We start from the raw sequence: 23,072 nt of genomic DNA, 5'->3' as shown, positions 1-23,072 counted from the left end.
CGAATTTGCAAACAGTATGTTGTAACTGTTATATATATGTATATAATATGTATACACACTGTATGTGTAGGTATATTTTTACACATATACGTAAAATGTATTTTTGAATGTTTATTCAAATGATGATGTAATTTATAATAATGTTAACAATAATAAATACTATTTTATATACAGTTAGGAACAAAAGTATTGACACACCTGACTCTTCATTATAGAAACACATATAAATCAAAGAAAAAACACAGGATTAGGTTAATTCTTTTTATTAATTATAACTATTAGGTTTACAGTTTGAGAATATTACAAATATATTTATACTAATTTATTGCAGAACAAAAAAGAATAATAAAATTCACATTAGCGGCAGTTTTTAATGGAACAAAAGTATTGGAACGCTTACAAATAGATGGTATATTATTGTGTTTCTTATATAATTTATTATTTTGTGTGTAATCCGTTATTGCTTATAATGGCTTTCAATCTGTCTGGCATGGAATGCACTAGTTTTTTTTTTGTAATTTCGGGGCTTATTTTATTCCATTCCATCATCAATATTTCTTTCAATCGTTATATTATGTTTTTTAATAGATTTTCCCAAATGAGGCCAGAGATGTTCGATCGGGTTTAAATCTGGGGATTGCGGTGGGGTTGGTAAGGAATGTGGAGTATTAAAAACTATCCATTGCTGTACCAAATAAGCGGTATGTTTAGGGTCATTGTCTTGTTGAAAGACAAATTATCTCTCAAGATGTAATTTTTCCACGCTTTTTTCAACATTACTTTTTGAGATATCTAAATAGACATATTTGGCCACTATATCGTCAATAAAAATAAGCTCACAGACTCCACTTGAGCTCATGCAACCCCGGACCATTACTCCACCATCCCCGTGTTTAACAGTGTTCTAAATGTTCTTTAAGAAAAATATTAAATTTAGACTCATCAGAAAAGGGCATTGTATCCCAAAATTCGTTTTCTTCATTAATGTAATCATTTGCAAACTTTAATCTTTTTTCTTCATTAATTCTGCCTTGTTTAATATTCGTCAATTAGTTATTTTATGTACTTCTTTATTAAAACTTTCGTTTATATTTGCCGCTATTTTCTATGCAGAACTAGATGATTTTCCTTTTACAATATTAATAACTTTTCTCTTTTCTAGAGCACCCAATTTTTTAAGTCGACAACTTGAAGGCAGAGCACTTACAAGATTTTCTGTGTTAGAACACCGTTTAATAATAGTGTGGAACAAATTATAATCTATTTTGCTTTTTACAATAACCACTAGGTGATTCTTATAGAGTTCCTTACCCTAAACACGAATCTGAAAACCAAATTGGTGGGTCACGTCCAGTTTTCGAAAAAACTGAGTTTTTATAAAAACGGTCGAATTTTTCAGAAAACCAAGTGTTACGTGAAAACTAAAACCGATGGGCAGTTAAAATTCGCCGCAGAAAATAAAGAAGACTTGCCCGAACACGTAACTATAAAAATTTTGAATTTTGCATATCATTAAATGTTTGTAAATGATGATCAAAGTTTAAAACAGGGTAGATGCGCGTACTTTGTACACATTTCTGTTACATTTCTACGAAAAGTGGGTTGGCTAGTACGAATTTTCTATGCACCATTGGATTCTGCGGACATTTCTGAAGAGAAACCCCCCTGCGGGAAGCGTGAGATCGGTTTTTCTTTGGGACAGGGTAAGGAAAAGTCCGCGAAGAGCGCGTGCATGAAACTTTGGCGTCACACGGCCATCGCTCGCCGGCCACAGCTATGCAGGGCCGTGACTACGCGCTGTATAGACCTGGACCCCGGTCACTTCTTATATGTATATATAATGTTTAATTGTTTTATAAATTTTCATAAAAGTTATGAGAAAGCTTTTCACGATCGTTCCGTTTTAAATAATTTGCTGTTTAATATGTGAATACACACATACGAAAAAACATCAAGGTTTTCTGAAAAATTCAACCGTTTTTACAAAAACCTAGTTTTTTCGAAAACTGGACGTGACCCGCCAATTTGGTTGGTATATTATATATATATATATATATATATATATATATATATATATATATATATATATATTCATGAGAATATAGTATTTACATGAATAAATATATTTGAATTTTGTCCATCCATTCCAGTTATAATATTTTCAAAGCACTGGTTCTTACAACTATTATAATTCATTGCCTAATAATTACATTATTGTGTTTTTATAATTGAATAACAAAAATTTCGTATCCGGTAATTAAATCAATGAAAGACAATAAAGAATGTAATTCACTATGTAAATGTATTGGTTATTAAGAATAAGTATGGAACAAAATGAATGTAGAGTAATGGAATAAAAAACAGATATAATAAGCATTACATATAAACAGATATAATAAGCATAACATATAAACTATTTATCTGTTATTATAAAAGATAATATTTTAATAGAATAGAATTAAGAAAAATAAAAAAATAATAGTAGAAAAGGTTAATAAAAATCTAATAGAATTGATTTATCTATAAGGAAATATAAATAAAATAAAATTATCGAAAACAATATTATCTCAGCATAATAAGATTCGTGCCATAATTTTTCATATGTAAAAATTAAGAACAATTTTATTTAATTTCATTTAATGTTGTGTATGTAATAAAAATGAATATCACAATTTTAAATGTGACACTGTACTGCCTGGGCTATTTCTATTTTATTTTTAATAATAGCTGTGGGATATGAATTTTCTGCAGAACATCTATTTTCGAAAAACTTTAAATGAGTATTTTATTTAATTTATAGTTACACATATTTTGTATTTTTATAAAGTTTTTAAATCCTCTTATGTTTAATTAAATCATTTATTTTGATAGATTTTGAAAATGAATTTTGAATTTTTAAAAGTAAATCCCCAAAAAATACTTTATATTTAATTAAGTTGTTAATTAAGTTAAATTAGAATCAAATTATAAATTAAAGTTGAGTTGGATTGGATTTACATTCTTTTTATTGGAAGTATGTTTTTATTGTTTCTGCAAATATGTTTTAAACTAGATATAGTATAATATCCTATCAGAGTGTGTAATGACTATATTACATTTTTTCTAGGACACAAAATTTGAAGTAAACTTTTATATAACGACTTATTTATTAATAAACATGGGGAATATTTCAAAATAAAATGTAAACAACTAATACATTAAAAAAATATTTCCTAGGTGCAGTAAATTAAACATTAAATTGTTTAATTATTGCTATTTTATCTATTTAAATATTTAGTGATTCATTGATCGTACAAGAAACTAACTTTACAAAGAGAAAATTACAAATCGGATCTAACACCAAAACCGGGTTCTGGTGGTGGGCTTGTTAATGATGTTAATCCACCTGCAGGATCCGCAGCAAATCTTGATGAAGTTTGTGGACCTGGTGGTGGTCTTTCACCTTTCTTTAATGCATTTATTATAGTAGTAGCAGTTTCGGGTGTCAAGTCCTCCTAAAAGAAATAGTATTTGTGTACAAATTTTCTTTGTTAATGATTGGAATTATATTTCTGATATTTATTAAAAAAAATATAGAAATACCATTAGCGCATTTTTAAAACTTAAAAATGATAAAATACTTTGTAAAATTGTGCTTACATAATAGTCATCATTAACTTGAAACATTGGTGCATTGGCACAAGCTCCAAGACATTCAACTTCAGAAATTGTAAACAGTTTATCTGCAGACATTTCCCCAATTTTACAATTTGTAGCTTTAGTTACAGCATCTACAATAGAATCAGAATCTCGTAACCAACATGGTGTACATGTACAGATCTGCACATGATATTTTCCCATTGGTCGCCTATTAAACATAGTATAGAATGTAGCTACTTCATAGACTCTCATGTGAGGTAAGTTTAATATTTCCGCCACTTTATGCATAGCAGAAATAGGTAGCCATCCATGCTGACGTTGAGCTAAATCTAATAAAGGAATCATTGCACCACGTTTATGGCCTTCGGGGTAAATTTTTAGAAGAGCTTCAATACGTTTTTTATTTGCTTCATTAAATTCAAATGGTATCTTTGGATTATCTTCTTCACTGTCTCTATGCTAAAATTAAAGTGTAATATAAAAAGCTGATTATCATAAGACACATATTACAAATAAAAATACATACAACAAATAATTGATCCGATGTACGAATGGCTGATGTTTGTAATCCTCTAACATTTTTACAATTCTATTTAACAAAAATTAAATGTATCAGTTATTCAAATACATATATAATACTCTGAGAAGAAATAGTGTTCTTAAGTACAAAATTATATTGTAATTTGCCAATTTAATATTCTCATAAAATAATGTTAAAAATATTCAATTTTTTTAATTATAAGGTGTTGTTGAATTTAAATATGAATAAAAATCTTAGAAATATATTATAAAATACATTTATGTAGATCATAGTAGTAGTAAAGGATTAATGATTTTCAATTTGGTATACTTAAATGTCTTAATCAAAATGAATAAGAATACAAAAAGTAAATAAAATTATGCGTCATGTAAGTTCTATTTATATTATTCATAAATATAAGCAACTAATAGTATCTACTATAGTTTTTTGAGATATATATTTGTTATTTGACATTTCATATGACCATACATATCTTTTTCATTTTAAGTAAAATATAAAACGAAATTAAATATGCTTAATATTCAAGATTAGTGATATGTCTAAAATAACATAAAAATTTCAAATAAACATAAATGTATACATAAATTAAAGATTATATAACAGCATCGAAGAGGTTATGGTAACATAAGTTACGATACATAGTATTATAATGATAACAATGAATAACTCACATAAAGAGATCGAATGGCACGTGAGGTAACAAACATTTTATATGACTGTCGTCTGTGTATTCTGAGAATCACTTCAGATATGTTTTTCGTTTTTTTATCTTCCTATGTAAGAACTACAATAGTTCCACATGTACATAGCTTAGATTGTAACCAGAAATATTTTCAACTTTAAGCTCCATCTAACGTGCAAATCCAAAAACTAAAGACATACAATTAAGATAGGTATACATAGATGATTGCAATCTGCAGTATCTGCTTCTGAATTACTGATATAATGTTCAGTAATACAATTTTGTTTTAATTAATTTTAACTCAGTATAAGGTTCAGCTAGTAAATTATATAACACTGCCACCGATTTACGACATAAAGGATACGGAGAGGCAAAATATATGGAAATTTATTAACAAACAATATATTTCAACATAGTTTAACTCAGCTTTATATAGTTTTATCTATTTTTATGTAATTTTATATAGTTTTTAGTAGTCTACTATTTTCTAGTATAGTTTTCTATAGTTTCATATATTGTTATACATTGTAACGCTATCGCGTGAATTGGATAGGCACGGTACGATGGTAACGCCGGGCAAAGATAGCTACAGCTGCGTTCCGTGGTCGAAGCTTATAAATTGAGAGGGAACTACGAACGGTTTAGCGAGAACATTATAGACACAGTATATTATTGTAAAACACTCAACGCGAACGGCCGAGCTGAGAGGAAGTTGGAAACTAGAGAATTGTTATTTTTAGCTAGAATCATCTTTGGTTCTCGCTTCGGTAAATTCGATACATTGTAAGGGGCCATAAATTCTCTTCAAAAGGTTGCCACGTGTTACATCCGGTCCTCACTTCCGGGAATTCGATACATTGTTAGCTGTTGACGCGTTCGCTTTTATGAGAACATTGTGTTTCTCTGGGTCCCGCGCTTTCTCTCAGCATATGCGCATGAAATCATTCGTGCATTAACCAGATCTCCTCCACCATTGGCCCAAGGAGACTCAGAAGGAGAAAACAGGACCAGGGAAGAGGGGATGCGAGCCGACAACGAACGAGATTTACAACGAAAAAGCAGAACGATTTCAAACCTCGAACGTTTAACTACTTATAAACTCAGAAATAAAGCACAAGTCAAAATTTCCACAACCAAAAGTATAAGTTTTATTTCACGCGCCACGAGCAGAGTACTCTTAGTACTCCACGGGCACCTTACCCACGTAAAGTTCCCTAAATTTTCCCTAACCGCGAACGGCGTAACGCAACAACATAAAGGTTTTTATATCGTTGCGTTACGCCGTTCGCGGTTAGAGAAATTTTTAAGTTTTATTTAAGTTTTATTTCTGAGTTTATAAATTGGTTAAATGTTCAAGGTTCGAAATCATTCTGATTTTTGCAGTGGAAGTCTCGTTCGTTATCGGCTAGCATCCCCTCCTTTTCAGTTTTGGATCCTCCCTGGCCCAATGGTGGAGTTCATCCCCTTCGTCCGAGGCGGGCCTTTTCCTCTGGCTTCGGTCGGAAGGCGATTCTGAGTGTACGTGTTAAAGGAAAGCGTGGGACCCAGAGAAAAATAAAGAGATCTCGAGCGAACGAACGCAGCAGCCCTTGAGAAAATTTGTGGCCCCTCACAAATAACCAGGGTATCTTGGACGACGCCCTTTGGCCAGCCTTCTTGGTGCAAGGGTGAGGGCAATGATCCTCGATGCCTTGGAAATTTCCTCCAAGTTGATTCATGTTTGGCGGAACCGTTATGAACGAGGTTCGAGTCGACCCTTCGGAAATTCCTGGTTTATGATATGGTCGGTTGTTTGTACGAACGAAGTAAAAATTCCAAAACTATTGTCTGGACATGCGCGGAGTAAATAAATGATTTTACCATGATTTAGGGTGAAATTGCCCCTTGTAACAAAAATAAATAAACTGAGTTCGAAAAAAGCTAATTCCGAAAACAATTTTGTTGGCACGTCCATGTCATAAACGAACCTTCGAGGATTTTCGTCGTTTTGTTCCGCATCGGACGGAACATTTACCTTGACTTGTGTATTTCTTGTCAAAAGAAGAGTGTGTTGCTCAAACGTGGTTCAGTTATAAATCCATATACAACGTACAAAATGCATTCTACATTTAATTCTTGAGTTCAAATTGATCTTATTGATATGCAATCACAAAACTACAATGATTACCGGTTCATTATGGTGTATTAAGATCACCTAAAGAAATTTGTGCTTCTGCAACTTTTAAAAACAAAGCAAGCAGAAGAAGTGGTTCATCATCTTTTGGACATCTATATAACTTTTGGGGTACCTGTTATTCTTCAGTCAGATAATAGTAGGGAATTTTTAAATTTGGTAATAGCAGAATTGCATGAGATGTGGCCTTCGGTGAAAATAGTCCATAAAAAACCTCAATAGAGCGAGTCACAGGGTTCGGTGGAAAGAACAAACAGGAATATCGAAACTATTTTGGCTGCATGAATGGCAGAAAACAACATCCCAGATTGACCATCAAGACTGAAATTTGTGCAGTTTCAGAAGAACCATGCACTGCGTTCAGGTATAGGAAGATCCCCTTACGAAGCTATGTTTGGCTCACAAGTACACACTATGCTCTGAACATGACCAACTCAAGACAAGTACACACGTGCAGAAATACATCCAAAGAAAGATTACACTGTGGAACAAATTTTGACCTATGTTAGTTTTTGCAATAGCCACTATGTAATTTTCTGTGTTAGAACACCGTTTAATAACAGTGTGGAACAAATTATAATCTATTTTGCTTTTTACAATAACCACTAGGTGATTCTTATAGAGTTCCTTACCCTAAACACGAATCCGAAAACCAAATTGGTGGGTCACTTCCAGTTTTCGAAAAAACTGAGTTTTTATAAAAACGGTCGAATTTTTCAGAAAACCAAGTGTTACGTGAAAACTAAAACCGATGGGCAGTTAAAATTCATCGCAGAAAATAAAGAAGACTTGCCCGATTACGTAGCTATAAAAATTTTGAATTTTGCGTATCATTAAATGTTTGTAAACGATGCTCAAAGTTTAAAAAAGGGTAGATGCGCGTACTTTGTATGCACTTCTACTACATTTCTACGAAAAGTGGGTTGGCTAGCACGAATTTGCTGTGAAATATCCAATTATTTAAAACAGAACGATCGTGAAAAACTTTATCATAATTATTATGGAAATTTATAATACAATTAAACATTATATAAGAAGTGACCGGGGTCCAGGTCTATACAGCGCGTAATCACGGCCCTGCATAGCTGTGGCCGGCGAGCGATGGCGGTGTGGCGTGAAAGTTCCTTGCACGCGCTCTTCGCGGACATTTTCTTACCCTGTCCCAAAGAAAAACCGATTTCACGCTTCCCCCGGGGGGGTTCCTCTTCAGAAATGTCTGTAGAATTCAATGGTGCACAGCAAATTCGTGCTGGCCAACCCACTTATTTTTTGCGATAAATTTTAACTGCCTATCGTTTTTAGTTTTTATGTTACACTTGGTTTTCTGAAAAATTCGACCGTTTTTACAAAACCACAGCTTTTCGAAAACTGGACCTGACCCAGCAATTTGGTTTTTGGATTCGTATTTAGGGCAAGGAATTCTATAAGAATCACATAGTGGTTGTTGCAAAAACTAACATAGGTCAAAATTTGTTCCACAGTGTTATTAGAATTATCTACTGTTACTGCAAAGACCAATAGTAAACTGATTTCTTTGAGAGAAGTGGCATCTTACAACAGTGTGTCAGTGTCACAAGGGTACAAGAAATGCAACTGCAAAAGTAAATGTGTTTCAAAAAAGTGTGCGTGTAGAGCTACCAGTCAGCTCTGTAATTTCAAGTGCCACAGTTCTTTGTCTTGCTCCAATAAATGATATTTATCATTAAGTATGATTATAATGTCTGTATGTTGATTTTGACCTTGGGATATATGGTCTGAATAAGAAACACATTCTCTAATTTCCTTATCAGAGCGTTCCAGTACAATGACTGTAGTTGAACGGCAATGTGTTGAACGTAGGCATTTTGTACAATGATCGGACATTTTATAGACTGAATGATACTTGTTACAGGCGTTTTCAACAACGTCTTCTCAAACGGTCATTTTACAAAATGCCTACGTTCAACACATTGCCCATAACATATATATTCTTATATAGTCTTATATTGTTTTATATAGTTTTATATGGTTCTACACAGTTTTATATAATTTTGTATACCTAAAACTGTATAAAGCATATTAATGTTACACAAAATTATATAAAACAGCATGAAATTATACAAAACTATATAAAAATGTATAAAACTATATAAGAATGTGTAAAACCGTATAAAACAAAATAAAACAATATAAAACAATATAAGCCTATATAAGAATATTTATACTGCTTTATACAGTATTATATACTTTTATATTATTTCATGTAGTTTTATATAATTTCGTGCACCTTTATACAGTTTTCTACAATTTTCTACGGTTTCTACAGTTTATACAGTTTTGTAGAGTTTTATACAGTTTTATACATTTTTTTTTTTAACTTGGAGGAAATCTGTACTTAGAGACTCCGGCGGCCCAGGGGAGTACCCGAAGGTACTGTGGGGCTCTTACCCACTAAAACCTCCATAGCGACCTTCCTGGGCCAGGAGGGGGAGCCACGGGATCTCTCAGAGAACACAACGACTCCTCCAGGCTCGGCTGGCCAGTTGCAATAACCTTAGATGGGCCTCGTCTCCTGAACCGTACTACGATTATGCTACAGTGCAGGTAGGTCGCGCCTCGCGTCGCAGTCACCACGACGGCTGCATTACAGGACCCAGGGCCCCCGCCCTCAGTCTGCAGCCGTTTGGTGGGGACGACGTCTGACTAGTTATCCTCTTACCTGGTGTAGGATACTAAAAGCCTCTCCTGGCGAGCGGTGGGACGGGCCCCAATTTCCGGGTCACTTACGCCGTCCCTCCGTCAGGGGGTAGGGCCCGGGAGCACTCTTACTGGACCACGCGACCAGCGGCGCCGCTGGGATGCCCGAGCAGGATCATTCCTCTCTCGATCCCGCTCGTCGGCCTCCTTCTGCGACATCACCTCGTCGCAGAAGAAGACCACAGCATCCCAGGACTTCTCATTTGCCAGCATAGCCTCGACTACTGCCAGCAGCAAGAGGTCCTTCCCAATGACATCCATAAGGACTCGACGCAGCGCTGAAAAGGTGGGGAAACCTCCAGCATGTACTGTGCCGAGTCCTCCTCCACGCCACATTGGTGGCACACCGTCGTCTCTTCCCTACCTATTCGACACAGGTACTCACCGAAGGAACCGTGGCCGGTGAGTACCTGTGTCATGTGGTAGGTGAGTCTGCCGTAGCCTCTCTTCCGCCACCTCTTCAGCTGTGGCAGAAGAGCCCCAACGGCGCGCCTATCCGCCGCGCGCCGCCAGGTCCAGAGTTAGAAACCTTCGACCGTCTCGGGTTCCAGAGGGATCCCCAATAATTGGCCGAGGATATGCGCCTTACGGTAAACGTATGCACGCATCTCGGCCTGCATTTCAAAGGGGATCTCCTTCGCTAGAGCCAGCGAGGATGGCCAGTGACCTTTGGAGCCGGAGCAACTTTTGAATATTGCGCCGGCTCCTCGTCTCGGCTGGGGTCCATATCGGTGTCCCGCATACAGTCATCAGCCGTACCACGCCCATATACAGGCGGCGCACCCTATCCCCGGATCCCCCGAGATTCAGCAGACGGTTGAAATGCGTTTCGAACCTCCGATGGCTATCGAGGTGGAGCCCCAAGTATTTCATACTAAGGCCCACCTCGACGCAGACTTCATTTACCCGGATTCACCACCTCGGGAGAGATATCGACCGAGGCCGTCTGTTGAAACAGACGATCTAGGTTTTCTCCGGGGTTATCCGCAGCCCCAGGTCGTGGATCCGCGTGACGACGGCTTCCACCGCGACCTCCGCACGACGGATGGCCCTCCCGAGCGTCTTCCCGACGGCCACCACCAAGGTATCGTCTGCATAACAGACCAAGGTGGCTCCGTCGGGAAGCGGGGCCCGCAGGACCATGTTATATCCCAGGTCCCACAGGTGCAGTCCTAAGATCGACCCCTGCGGGAGTCCACGGTCCACCTCCCTCCGTATCAGCTTGTGCCGGCCAGGGTGTACAATTACCCTGTCCCGCAGGTAGGACCCGATAACCGCTCTCAAACAGGGAGGTACATTGTGCATTACAAGTGTCTCCCTAATGGCGGTCCAGGGCAGAGTGTTAAAGGCGTCGACTATATCCAAAGATATAACCATGCATACCCCGCCTCAGCTGACGGCCGCCTCCGAGAGGGCCTTCACTCGATCCACCGCTTCTATAGTGGATCGGCCCTCTCGGAAACTATACTGGCAGTCCGTCAGATCGGGTCCGTCGCGGGACAGGTGCCGAATTAGGCAAGCATGAATGATCTTTTTGAACATTTTGCCCACCTCGTCTGGCAAGCATATCGGGCGGTACGCGCAGAGAGAATCCGCGGACATTCCCTCTTTCCTCAGGAGGACCATCCGTCCCTATTTCCACAGGTCGGGGAACACTCCCGACCGAAAGCATTCCGACAGCAAATGTCGGAATGTTTCACCTAGGACGTCCAGAGCCATTTCCCAGGACTTGCCGGAGATCCCATCCTGCCCCGGGGCTTTATTTTTTCCCCCGAGCCAATGGATTACCCCGGCGATCTCTCGTTCCGTGACCCCCAGATCGGAGGACCAGTTTATTTCCTGGTCCCCCCCGCGAGGGAAAAGCTCCTTCACTACCCGCCCGAGAAACCAGGGGTCTAGGCTTTCCGACAGTGGGGGCGTCCACGATCGCAGCTGTCCCATCACTATTTTGTATGGGTGTCCCCAGGGATCTCTGTTCAGAGAGCCAGGAGATCATCCCAGGCCCGGACCTTTGCCCCTTTAATAGCCAGCTGTAGGGCGACCACCTTCTCTCGGTAGTCGCCGTACAGTTCGGCGACCCTTACTTCGTCGATCGATCGTTGTCGTCGACGCGCACGGGTGTACCAGCGTCGCGCGGAGATGCAATCCTCAAATTTGCTATCTCCGACGACCACCAGTACACTTTCCTCCTCAAGTCTACTATAGATCCCCCACTTCGACGTTGAAGTCGCCCAGGACGAGCACCGGACGAGGACGGCATCGGGAGATATAGCTCTCGACCTCGTCCAGGTGCTCCTCACACCTCACGAGGGACCAACTAGGAGGTGCGTACACGGCCACCACCGCGACACTTTCCCATTAGCTTCCAACATATCCTCGCCCCTGCTCTATCAGAGTACGCGGCGGGGATTCCTGTTGCTCTTACTACTGTATGGTGACGGAGCCGCACAGATCCCCCACCCAATTAGGGTTCTCAGGGACTCTGTACGGTTCCGCCACCACCGCCAGCTCTACTTCCCGCTCGACCAGGGTCTGCATCAGCATATCTTGCGCCCCGGCCGAGCGGTTCAAGTTGGTCTGAATGACAAGGCTCTCGGGCCCCATTATTCGGAGGATACCATTTCCACCTCCGGGCTCGGGGGTCCGGCTGGCGCCGCTGGTGTGGGCAATATCTTCTCAGCTGTTGAGGGGACTATAACACCCTTTCAATGCTGGGGCCGTCATCAAGGCCATAGACTTTCTTCTTTCTGTCTTCTTGCCCGCCCTTTCTGGACCCTTCTTCGGGGTGCCGGAGGTGCAGGCGCGGCTCCCGAGGCGGTGCCCCGCCGGCCTCCCCATGTCCGAACACACCGGACACTTCGGGGGAGACACGCTGGCGTTAGCCCTGTGTGTCGGGTCGCCGTAATTATAGCAACAACCCGACCTATCTGCCTCGCAGGTACATCGCTGCCTGGTATGACCCATTTCCAGACATCGATAACACTGCAGCGGCTGTGCTTGCAGTGGCGCCACTGTCGCTTGTACCCACCCGACAACCAGGATGCCAGTTATGGCCAGCTTCCTGGCCGCAGCCGCTGGCCAGCGGATCCAGATGGTGCCTGGACCAGAGGAGGTAGACCAGTAACATCCGGTCTGCACCTCCTCGGTCCGGCATCTACCATGGACAGCGACAGCGGTGGACATTTCTGCGGGTAGTTCTGCGTAGTTCCGTCGGTTAAACCGCGGAGCATCAGCTCCGCTTTTTTGGCTGGTCGGTCAACTTTTACTCCCGTCCCCTGCAGGACTTGGGCCATTTTTGCGGCCAGGGTAGAGTAGGCGGCAGCCGCCTCCTTTTCCTTCCGCTGACGCGGCCCGGTCTCTGGAGACCACCGTTTGCGACTCGCTCATTCGTCATTCGTACCGACGGGCGTCGATGTAATGTTACGGAGAGCCCCACGTGAAAGTGAGACGAGTGGTCTCGACCAGACGCACCCCGCTGATTTCGTCGAAATTCCTCACCCACTTTGACGCCGAAGCGTCTGCTGGTATAAGGGAATATCAGCTCCATCGTGGGTTTTGACTCGACCTACGGGTTTGTCAGAGAGGCATGAGGACTTCAATGAACTGACGTGGTATCGAGAAAGCCACGCCCAGTCTCGTGGTCCCCGTACAGTTTTATACAGTTTTATACACTTTTATATGATTTTAAAAAGTTTTATACATTATTATACAGTTTCAAACAGCTTCATACATTTTCATACAATTTTATAATAGTTTATACTTGCTTCTACAGTTTTATACTGTTTTATACAGGTTTATAGAATTTTATACAGTTTTATCGAGGTTCATACAGTTTATATAGTTTTACACAGTTTTGTACAGATTTATACAGTTTCATACAGTCTTATATGGCTTTATATAGTTTCACTACAGGTTCATATACTTTTATACAGTTTTCTACAGGTTTATAAAGTTTTAAACAGTTTTATACAGGTTTATATGGTGTTACATAGTTTTATAACATTGTTCTGATTTATTCAGCATTATACAGTTTTATAGAGATTTATACCATTTTATACAGTTTTATAGAGGTTTATGCAGTTTTATACAGGTTTATATATGTTTAGATAGTTTCATGTAATTTTATATAGTTTTATGTAGTTTTAAGCAGTTTTATATTGTTTTCTATAGTTTTATTGTGTGTTGTATAGCACTATACATATTTATATAGTTTTATATAGTCATACACAGCTCTGTATAGTTTTATATACTATAATAAATGTATAAAACTGTATCAAACCATGCAAACCTATACAAAATTATGTAATACCATATAAAACAATGCAAAGCAATATAAGAAGGCATACCACCATATAAAGCAATATAAACATGTATAAAACAATATAAAAACCTGAATTACTATATAAAACTACATAAAATTTTGTAACACTATATAAACAAGTATAAAACTAAAGAAGACTATACAAAACTATATAAAACTGTATAAGACTATATAAATCTATATAAAACTATATAAAACTGTATAAAACCATTTAGCGCTATTGAATACTATATAAAACTGTATAAAACTATAGAACACTGTATAAACCTATAAAAAACTATTTAAGACTATATAAAACTATATAAAACTGTATAAAACTATATAAATCCAATAGAACTATATAAAACTATATGAAACTGTGTAAAACTGTATAAAACTATATAAAACTATATAAAACTGTATAAAACTATACAAAACTATATGAAACTGTATAAAGCCATATAAAACTATATAAAACTATATAAAACTATAGAAAACTATATAAAACTATATAAAACTACATAAAACTATATAAAACTATATAAAACTATGCAAAATTATACAAAACTATATAAAACGGTATAAAACTATATAAAGCTATATAAAACTATATAAAACTGTATAAAACTGTATAAAACTGTGTAAAACTATATAAAACTGTATAAAACCGTATAATGCTGTATAAAGCTGTATAAAGCTGTATAAAACTGTACAAAACTGTACAAAAGTATATAAAACTGTATAAAACTATATAAAACCATAAAAAACACTATAAAACTATGTAAAACTGTATAAAACTGTGTAAAATTATACAAAACTATATAAAACGGTATAAAACTATATAAAGCTATATAAAACTATATAAAACTGTATAAAACTGTATAAAACTGTGTAAAACTATATAAAACTGTATAAAACCGTATAATGCTGTATAAAGCTGTATAAAGCTGTATAAAACTGTACAAAACTGTACAAAAGTATATAAAACTGTATAAAACTATATAAAACCATAAAAAACACTATAAAACTATGTAAAACTGTATAAAACTGTGTAAACCTATATAAAACTGTACAAAACTATATAAAACCATAAAAAATACTATAAAACTATACAAAACTGTATAAAACTGTATATAACTGTATAAAGCTACATAAAACTGTAATAAACTATATAAAACCATATGAAACTATATAAAACTGAAATAAAACTGTATAAAACTGTATAAAACTGTATAAAACTTTATGAAACTGTATAAAACTGTGTAAAACTATATAAAATTATATAAAACTGTATAAAACTACATAAAGCAATAATAAACGATATAAAACTCTGTAAAACTATATAAAACGGTATAAAACTATAAAAAACTATATAAAATTATATAAAAATATATAAAGCTATATAACACTATTTAAAACTATACAAAACTATATAAAACTGTATAAAACTGTATGAAACTGTATAAAGCTACATAAAACTGTAATAAACTATATAAAACCATATGAAACTATATAAAACTGAAATAAAACTGTATAAAACTGTATAAAACTGTATAAAACTGTATAAAACTATATAAAACTATATAAAACTATATAAAACTGTACAAAACTATATAAAACTGTATAAAACTGTGTAAAACTATATAAAACTGTATAAAACCGTATAATGCTGTATAAAGCTGTATAAAGCTGTATAAAACTATACAAAACTACACAAAACTGTATGAAACTATTCTAAACTATATAAAAGAGTATAAAACTGCACAAACCTGTATTACACTATATAAAACTGTATAAAACTGTATAAAACTGTGTAAAACTATATAAAACTGTATAAAACCGTATAATGCTGTATAAAGCTGTATAAAGCTGTATAAAACTATACAAAACTACACAAAACTGTATGAAACTATTCTAAACTATATAAAAGAGTATAAAACTGCACAAACCTGTATTACACTATATAAAACTGTATAAAACTGTATAAAACTATACAAAACTATACAAAACTATATAAAACTGTACAAAGCTATTTAAAACTATATAAAACTATATAACACTGTATAAAACTATAGAAAACTATATAAAACTATATAAAACTATATAAAACTATATAAAGCAACATAAAACTATACAAAACTATTCAAAACTATATAAAACTATGTAAAACTATATAAACCTATATAAAACTATACCAAACGGTATAAAACTATATAAAACTGTACAAAACTATACAAAACTCTGTAAAACTACATAAAACTATATAAAACTGTATAAAACTGTATAAAACTATACAAAACTATACAAAACTATATAAAACTGTATAAAACTATATAAAACTTTATAAAACTTTATAAAACTGTGTAAAACGATGTAAAACTGTATAAAACTATATAAAACTATATTAAACTGTACAAAACTATATAAAACTATAAAAAACACTATAAAACCATATGAAACTATATAAAACTATACAAAACAACACAAAACTGTATGAAACTATATAAAATTATATTAAACTATATAAAACTGCACAAACCTGTATAATACTATATAAAACTGTATAAATCAGTATAAAACTATATAGAACTATATAAAACTGTATATAACTGTATAAAATTGTATAAAACTATATAAAACTATTTAAAGGTATGTAAAACTATATAAAACTGTATAAAACTGTACAAAACTACATAAAACTATATAAAACTATATGAAACTATATAAAACTATACAAAACGGTATAAAACTATACAAAACTGTACAAAACTATACAAAACTCTGTAAAACTACATAAAACTATATAAAATTATATAAAACTATATAAAACTATATAAAACTATATAAAACTATATAAAACTATATACAAATGTATAAAACTATACAAAACTATATAAAACAGTATAAAACTATATAAAACTATATAAAACTATATAAAACGGTATAAAACTATATAAAACTATATGAAACACTATAAAACTATATAAACCTGAATAAAACTGTACAAAACTGTATAAAATTGTATAAAACTATATGAAACTATCGAAAACTATACAAAACTGTATAAAACTGTATATAACTGTATAAAACTGTATGAAACTATATCAAACTGTTTAAAGCTGTATAAAACTGTATAAAACGATTTAAAACTATATAAATCTATATAAAACTATATACAACTTTATGAAACTGTATAAAACAGTGTAAAACTACATAAAACTATATAAAATTATATAAAACTATATAAAACTATATAAAACTATATAAAACTATATAAAACTATATAAAACTATATACAAATGTATAAAACTATACAAAACTATATAAAACAGTATAAAGCTATATAAAACTATATAAAACAATACAAAACTATATAAAACGGTATAAAACTATATAAAACTATATGAAACACTATAAAACTATATAAACCTGTACAAAACTGTACAAAACTGGATAAAATTATACAAAGCTAATAGAACTATATAAAACTATATAAATACATTTAAAACTATACAAAACTATATAAAACTATATAAAAAAGTATAAAACTGTATAAAACTGTATAAAACTGTATAAAACTATATCAAACTTAAGAAAACTGCATAAAAATTTGAAAACTGTCTAAAACTGTATAAAACTATATAAAACTATATAAAACTGTACAAAACTATATAGTACTATATAAGACTGTATAAAACTATAGAAAACTATATAAAACTATATAAAACTATATAAAACCATATAAAACTATATAAAACTATAGAAAACTACACAAAACTGTATGAAACTAGTCTAAACTATATAAAACAGTATAAAACTGTACAAACCTGTATTATACTATATAAAACTGTATAAAACTGTATAAAACTATGTAAAACTATACAAAACTATACAAAAATATAAAACTATGTAAAACTATGTGAAACTACATAAAACTATACAAAACGGTATAAAATTATATAAATCTGTACAAAACTATACAAAACTCTATAAAACTTCATAAAACTATATAAAATTATATAAAACTATATAAAACTATATAAAACTATATAAAACTATATAAAACTATATAAAACTATATAAAACTATATAAAACTATATAAAACTATATAAAGCTACATAAAACTATACAAAACTATTCAAAACTATATAAAACTATGTAAAACTATATAAACCTATATAAAACTATACAAAACGGTATAAAACTATATAAAACTGTACAAAACTATACAAAACTCTGTAAAACTACATAAAACTATATAAAATTATGTAAAACTATATAAAACTATATAAACCTATATAAAACTATATAAATCTATATAAAACTATATAAAACTATATAAAACTATATAAAGCTATATAAAACTATATAAAACTATATAAAACTATTATAAAACTACATAAAACTATACAAAACTATACAAAACTATATAAAACTATGTAAAGCTATATGAAACAATATAAAACTATACAAAACGGTATAAAACTATATAAAACTGTACAAAACTATACAAAACTCTATAAAACTACATCAAACTATATAAAATTATATAAAACAATATGAAACTATATAAAACTATATAATACTATATAAACCTATATAAAACTATATAAAACTATATAAAACTCTATAAATATATACAAAACCATACAAAACTATATAAAACTATATAAAACTATATAAAACTGTGCAAAACTGTATAAAACTATATAAAACTATATAAAACTATATAAAGCTGTATAAAACTATATAAAACTATATAAAACTATATAAAACTATATGAAACTATATAAAACTATATAAAACTATATAAAAGTATTCAAAACTACATAAAACGATATGAAACTATATAAAACTATATAAAACTATATAAATCTATAGAAAACTATATAAAACTGTGTAAAACTGTAGAAAACCTTATAAAACTGTATAAAACTATATAAAACTATATAGAACTGTACAAAACTATATAAAATTATATAAAAGTATATAAAACTATACAAAACAATATAAAACTATATAAAACTATATAAAACTACAAAAAACTATATAAAACTATATAAAACTATATAAAACTATATAAAACTATATAAAACTATATAAAACTACACAAAACTTTACAAAACTATATAAAACTATATAAAACTATATAAAACTATATAAAACTATTTAAAACTGTATACAACTATATAAAACTATATAAAACTATATAAAACTATACAAAACTATACAAAACTCTATAGAACTTAAATAAACTACAGAAAACTGTATAAAACTGTATAAAACGATGTAAAACTATCTAAAACTATATAAAACTATATAAAACTATATATAACTATATAAAACTATATAAAACTATATAAAACTATATAAAACTATATAAAACTATATAAAACTATATAACACTACATAAAACTATACAATCCTATACAAAACTCTATAACATTTAAATAAACTACATAAAACTGTATAAAACTGTATAAAACTATATAAAACTATATAAAACTATATAAAGCTGTACAAAACTATATAAAACTATATAAAACTATACACAACTATGTAAAACTATATGAAACTTTATAAAACTATATAAAACTGTATAAAACTATATAAAGCTGTGCAAAACTATATAAAACTATATAAAACTATGTAAAACTATATAAAACTATATGAAACTATATAAAACGATTCAAAACTGTATAAAACTATATTAAACTATATAAAACTAAATAACACTATATAAAACAATGTGAAACTATACAAAACTATATAAACCAATAAAACTATATAAAACTATATAAAACTATATAAAACTATATAAAACTCTCTAAAACCATATGAAACTATATAAAAATATATGAAACTATATAAAACTATATAAAACTATATAAAACTATACAAAAGTATATAAAACTATATAAAACTATATAAAACTATATAAAACTACGTAGATCTATATAAAACTATTCAAAACTACATAAAACTGTATAAAACTATTTAAAACTATATAAAACTAAATAAAACTATATAAAACTATATAAAACTGTATAAAACTGTGTAAAACCATATAAAACTATATAAAACTATACAAAACTACACAAAACTGTATGAAACTATTCTAAACTATATAAAACAGTATAAAACTGCACAAACCTGTATTACACTATATAAAACTGTATAAAACTGTATAAAACTATACAAAACTATACAAAACTATATAAAACTGTACAAAGCTATTTAAAACTATATAAAACTATATAACACTGTATAAAACTATATAAAACTATATAAACCAATATAAAACTATATAAAACTAAATAAAACTATATAAAACTATATAAAACTATACAAAACTATACAAAACTATACAAAGCTATACCAAACACTATAAAACTTAAATAAACTACAGAAAACTGTATAAAACTATATAAAACTATATAACACTACATAAAACTTTATAAAACTATATAAAACTATAAGAAACTATATAAAACTATATAAAACTATATAAAACTATTCAAAACAATAGAAACCTATATAAAACTATATAAATCTATATAAAACTATATAAAGCTGTATAAAACTATATAAAACTATATAAAACTATATAAAACTATATAAAACTACGTAGAACTATATAAAACTATTCAAAACTATATAAAACTATATAAAACTATTTAAAACTATATAAAACTAAATAAAACTATATAGAACTATATAAAACTGTGTAAAATTGTATAAAACTACATAAAACTATACAAAACACTATAAAACTTAAATAAACTACAGAAAACTCGATAAAACTGTATAAAATGGTGTAAAACTATCTAAAACTATATAAAACTATATAAAACTATATAAAACTATATAAAACTGTGCAAAACTGTATAAAACTAAATAAAACTATATAAAACTATATAAAACTATACAAAACTATACAAAACTATTCAAAGCTATACCAAACCCTATAAAACTTAAGGAAACTACAGAAAACTGTAACTGTATAAAACTATATAAAACTATATAACACTACATAAAACTATATAAAACTATACAAAACTATATAAAACTATACAAAACTATACACAACTATGTAAAACTATATAAAACTGTATAAAACTATATAAAACTGTATAAAACTATATAAAGCTGTGCAAAACTATATAAAACTATATAAAACTATATAAAACTATGTAAAACTATATAAAACTATATAAAACTATATAAAACGATTCAAAACTGTATAAAACTATATTAAACTATATAAAACTAAATAAAACTATATAAAACAATGTGAAACTATACAAAACTATATAAACCAATATAAAACTATATAAAACTATATAAAACTATATAAAACTATATAAAACTCTCTAAAACCATATGAAACTATATAAAAATATATGAAACTATATAAAACTATATAAAACTATATAAAACTATATAAAACTCTCTAAAACCATATGAAACTATATAAAAATATATGAAACTATATAAAACTATATAAAACTATATAAAACTATACAAAAGTATATAAAACTATATAAAAACTATACAAAACTAAATAAAACTATATAAAACTATATAAAATTATATAACACTACATAAAATTATATAAAACTATATGAAACTATATAAAACTATATAAAACTATATAAAACTATATAAAACGATTCTAAACTGTATAAAACTATATAAAACTAAATATAACTATATAAAACTATATAAAACTATATAAAACTGTATAACACTATATAAAACGTTTCAAAACTACATAAAGCTATATAAAACTATATAAAACTAATCAAAACTATATTAGACTATATAAAACAATATAAAACTATATAAAACTATATAAAACTATATAAAACTATATAAAACTACATAAAACTGTTTAAAACTGTATAAAACTATACAAAACTATATAAAACTATACAAGGCTGTATAAAACTATATAAAACTATACAAAACTATGCAAAACTCTATAACATTTAAATAAACTACAGAAAACTGGATAAAACTGTATAAAATGATGTAAAACTATTTAAAACTATATAAAACTGTATAAAACTATATAAAACTATATAAAATTATATAACACTACATAAAATTATATAACTATATGAGCCTATATGTTCCGTCGTGGAACAAGGGGCCCTTCGGGATACCGAGGACCGCGGCACGTCGATACACGGTTCTGGTTTATGACACGGGCGCAAACACGATCGAGCGTTTCGGGACAGTTGATCCGGGGCCCGGCTTCGGCCATTGTGCAAGTCAGCCTCGCATTTTCTGTCCCGTACAAAAATCGCCCCTGTCATAAACCAGACGAATTCTCGCGCAGCGACGAGGATTACCCGCGGCCATGGGTACGTGCCCGTACTTAGGTAGGCATGTACACATGGGCCCACGTAACGGGTTTTCCTTCGTTGTCTCACCAAATGCACGCGCAACAGCGAGTACTACCTGCGGACAAGGGTGCGTACTCGCATCGGGGTACACCCTTGCACGTTCGTCAAGGTAGCGGTATTTTCTCGCTGTTGCCAAATGTATTTTTTACTCGAAACTTCGTCGATCTCTTGTTCCCACTTCGTCAGCATCCCCTTCCGTACATCCGAAGGAGGGGCAAGAAAGTTGAGTTGTGGGTGCAAGAGTTCCGACGAAGGGTAGTTATTCACGAACACTCGCAACGAACACTCGCAACGAACACTCGCAACGAACACTCGCAACGAACACTCGCAACGAACACTCGTAACGAACACTCGCTAACATCTACAAGAACGTCTGACATTCGAACATCGTCTTGCTCCATCGGTCGAGCCATCGCAAGATATTCGCACCACTGCTTCACCACCGGATCCAGGTGCCCAAAATTAATTTGGCGGGCACTCATACGAATAAAGCGAAACGCGTCAACGGACAAATCCACGTTTAGCTTCACGAAATTATACACTATATAAAACTATATAAAACTATATAAAAATATATAAAACTACATAA

At 32.1% G+C, this 23,072-nt stretch overlaps 2 protein-coding genes and 1 long non-coding RNA gene across 3 annotated transcripts; 1 reads left to right on the top strand and 2 right to left on the bottom strand.

Annotated features, from left to right (window-relative positions):
* Nucleotides 1-96: 96 nt before the first annotated feature.
* On the top strand, nt 97-1,317 carry LOC143174583 (uncharacterized). The gene is made up of 3 exons (XR_012998744.1): nt 97-251; nt 332-409; nt 1,163-1,317. It is a non-coding gene; the product is annotated as an uncharacterized LOC143174583 (long non-coding RNA).
* A 1,921-nt stretch (nt 1,318-3,238) lies between these two features.
* ND-24 (NADH dehydrogenase ubiquinone) lies at nt 3,239-5,036 on the bottom strand. The gene is made up of 4 exons (XM_031989124.2): nt 4,852-5,036; nt 4,166-4,228; nt 3,640-4,098; nt 3,239-3,494 (listed from the first exon to the last, which is right to left on the bottom strand). Exons 1-4 carry the CDS (start codon nt 4,885-4,887, stop codon nt 3,321-3,323), a joined length of 732 nt encoding a protein of 243 aa, XP_031844984.1. The 5' UTR covers nt 4,888-5,036; the 3' UTR covers nt 3,239-3,320.
* Nucleotides 5,037-12,447: 7,411 nt separating this feature from the next.
* LOC143174604 (uncharacterized) lies at nt 12,448-12,954 on the bottom strand. Its single transcript, XM_076368338.1, has one exon. It carries the CDS (start codon nt 12,952-12,954, stop codon nt 12,448-12,450), a length of 507 nt encoding a protein of 168 aa, XP_076224453.1.
* Nucleotides 12,955-23,072: the final 10,118 nt, after the last annotated feature.

This window comes from Nomia melanderi, chromosome 6 (assembly GCF_051020985.1).
Source record: "Nomia melanderi isolate GNS246 chromosome 6, iyNomMela1, whole genome shotgun sequence".
In the NCBI taxonomy this organism is placed as follows: Eukaryota; Metazoa; Arthropoda; class Insecta; order Hymenoptera; family Halictidae; genus Nomia; species Nomia melanderi.
The sequence above is the reverse complement of the archived record's forward strand: the minus strand, read 5'-3'. Positions and strand labels throughout refer to the sequence as shown.

What these genes read in the sequence shown, in the direction of transcription:
- ND-24 (XM_031989124.2), bottom strand. Translation starts at nt 4,887, where the DNA reads ATGTTTGTTACCTCACGTGCCATTCGATCTCTTTAT. An exon ending in GTGCCATTCGATCTCTTTAT is followed by an intron (nt 4,229 to 4,851) that starts GTGAGTTATTCA and finishes TTTGTTAAATAG; the next exon opens with AATTGTAAAAATGTTAGAGG. An exon ending in AAGTTAATGATGACTATTAT is followed by an intron (nt 3,495 to 3,639) that starts GTAAGCACAATT and finishes TATTTCTTTTAG; the next exon opens with GAGGACTTGACACCCGAAAC.
- LOC143174604 (XM_076368338.1), bottom strand. Translation starts at nt 12,954, where the DNA reads ATGTCCACCGCTGTCGCTGTCCATGGTAGATGCCGGACCGAGGAGGTG.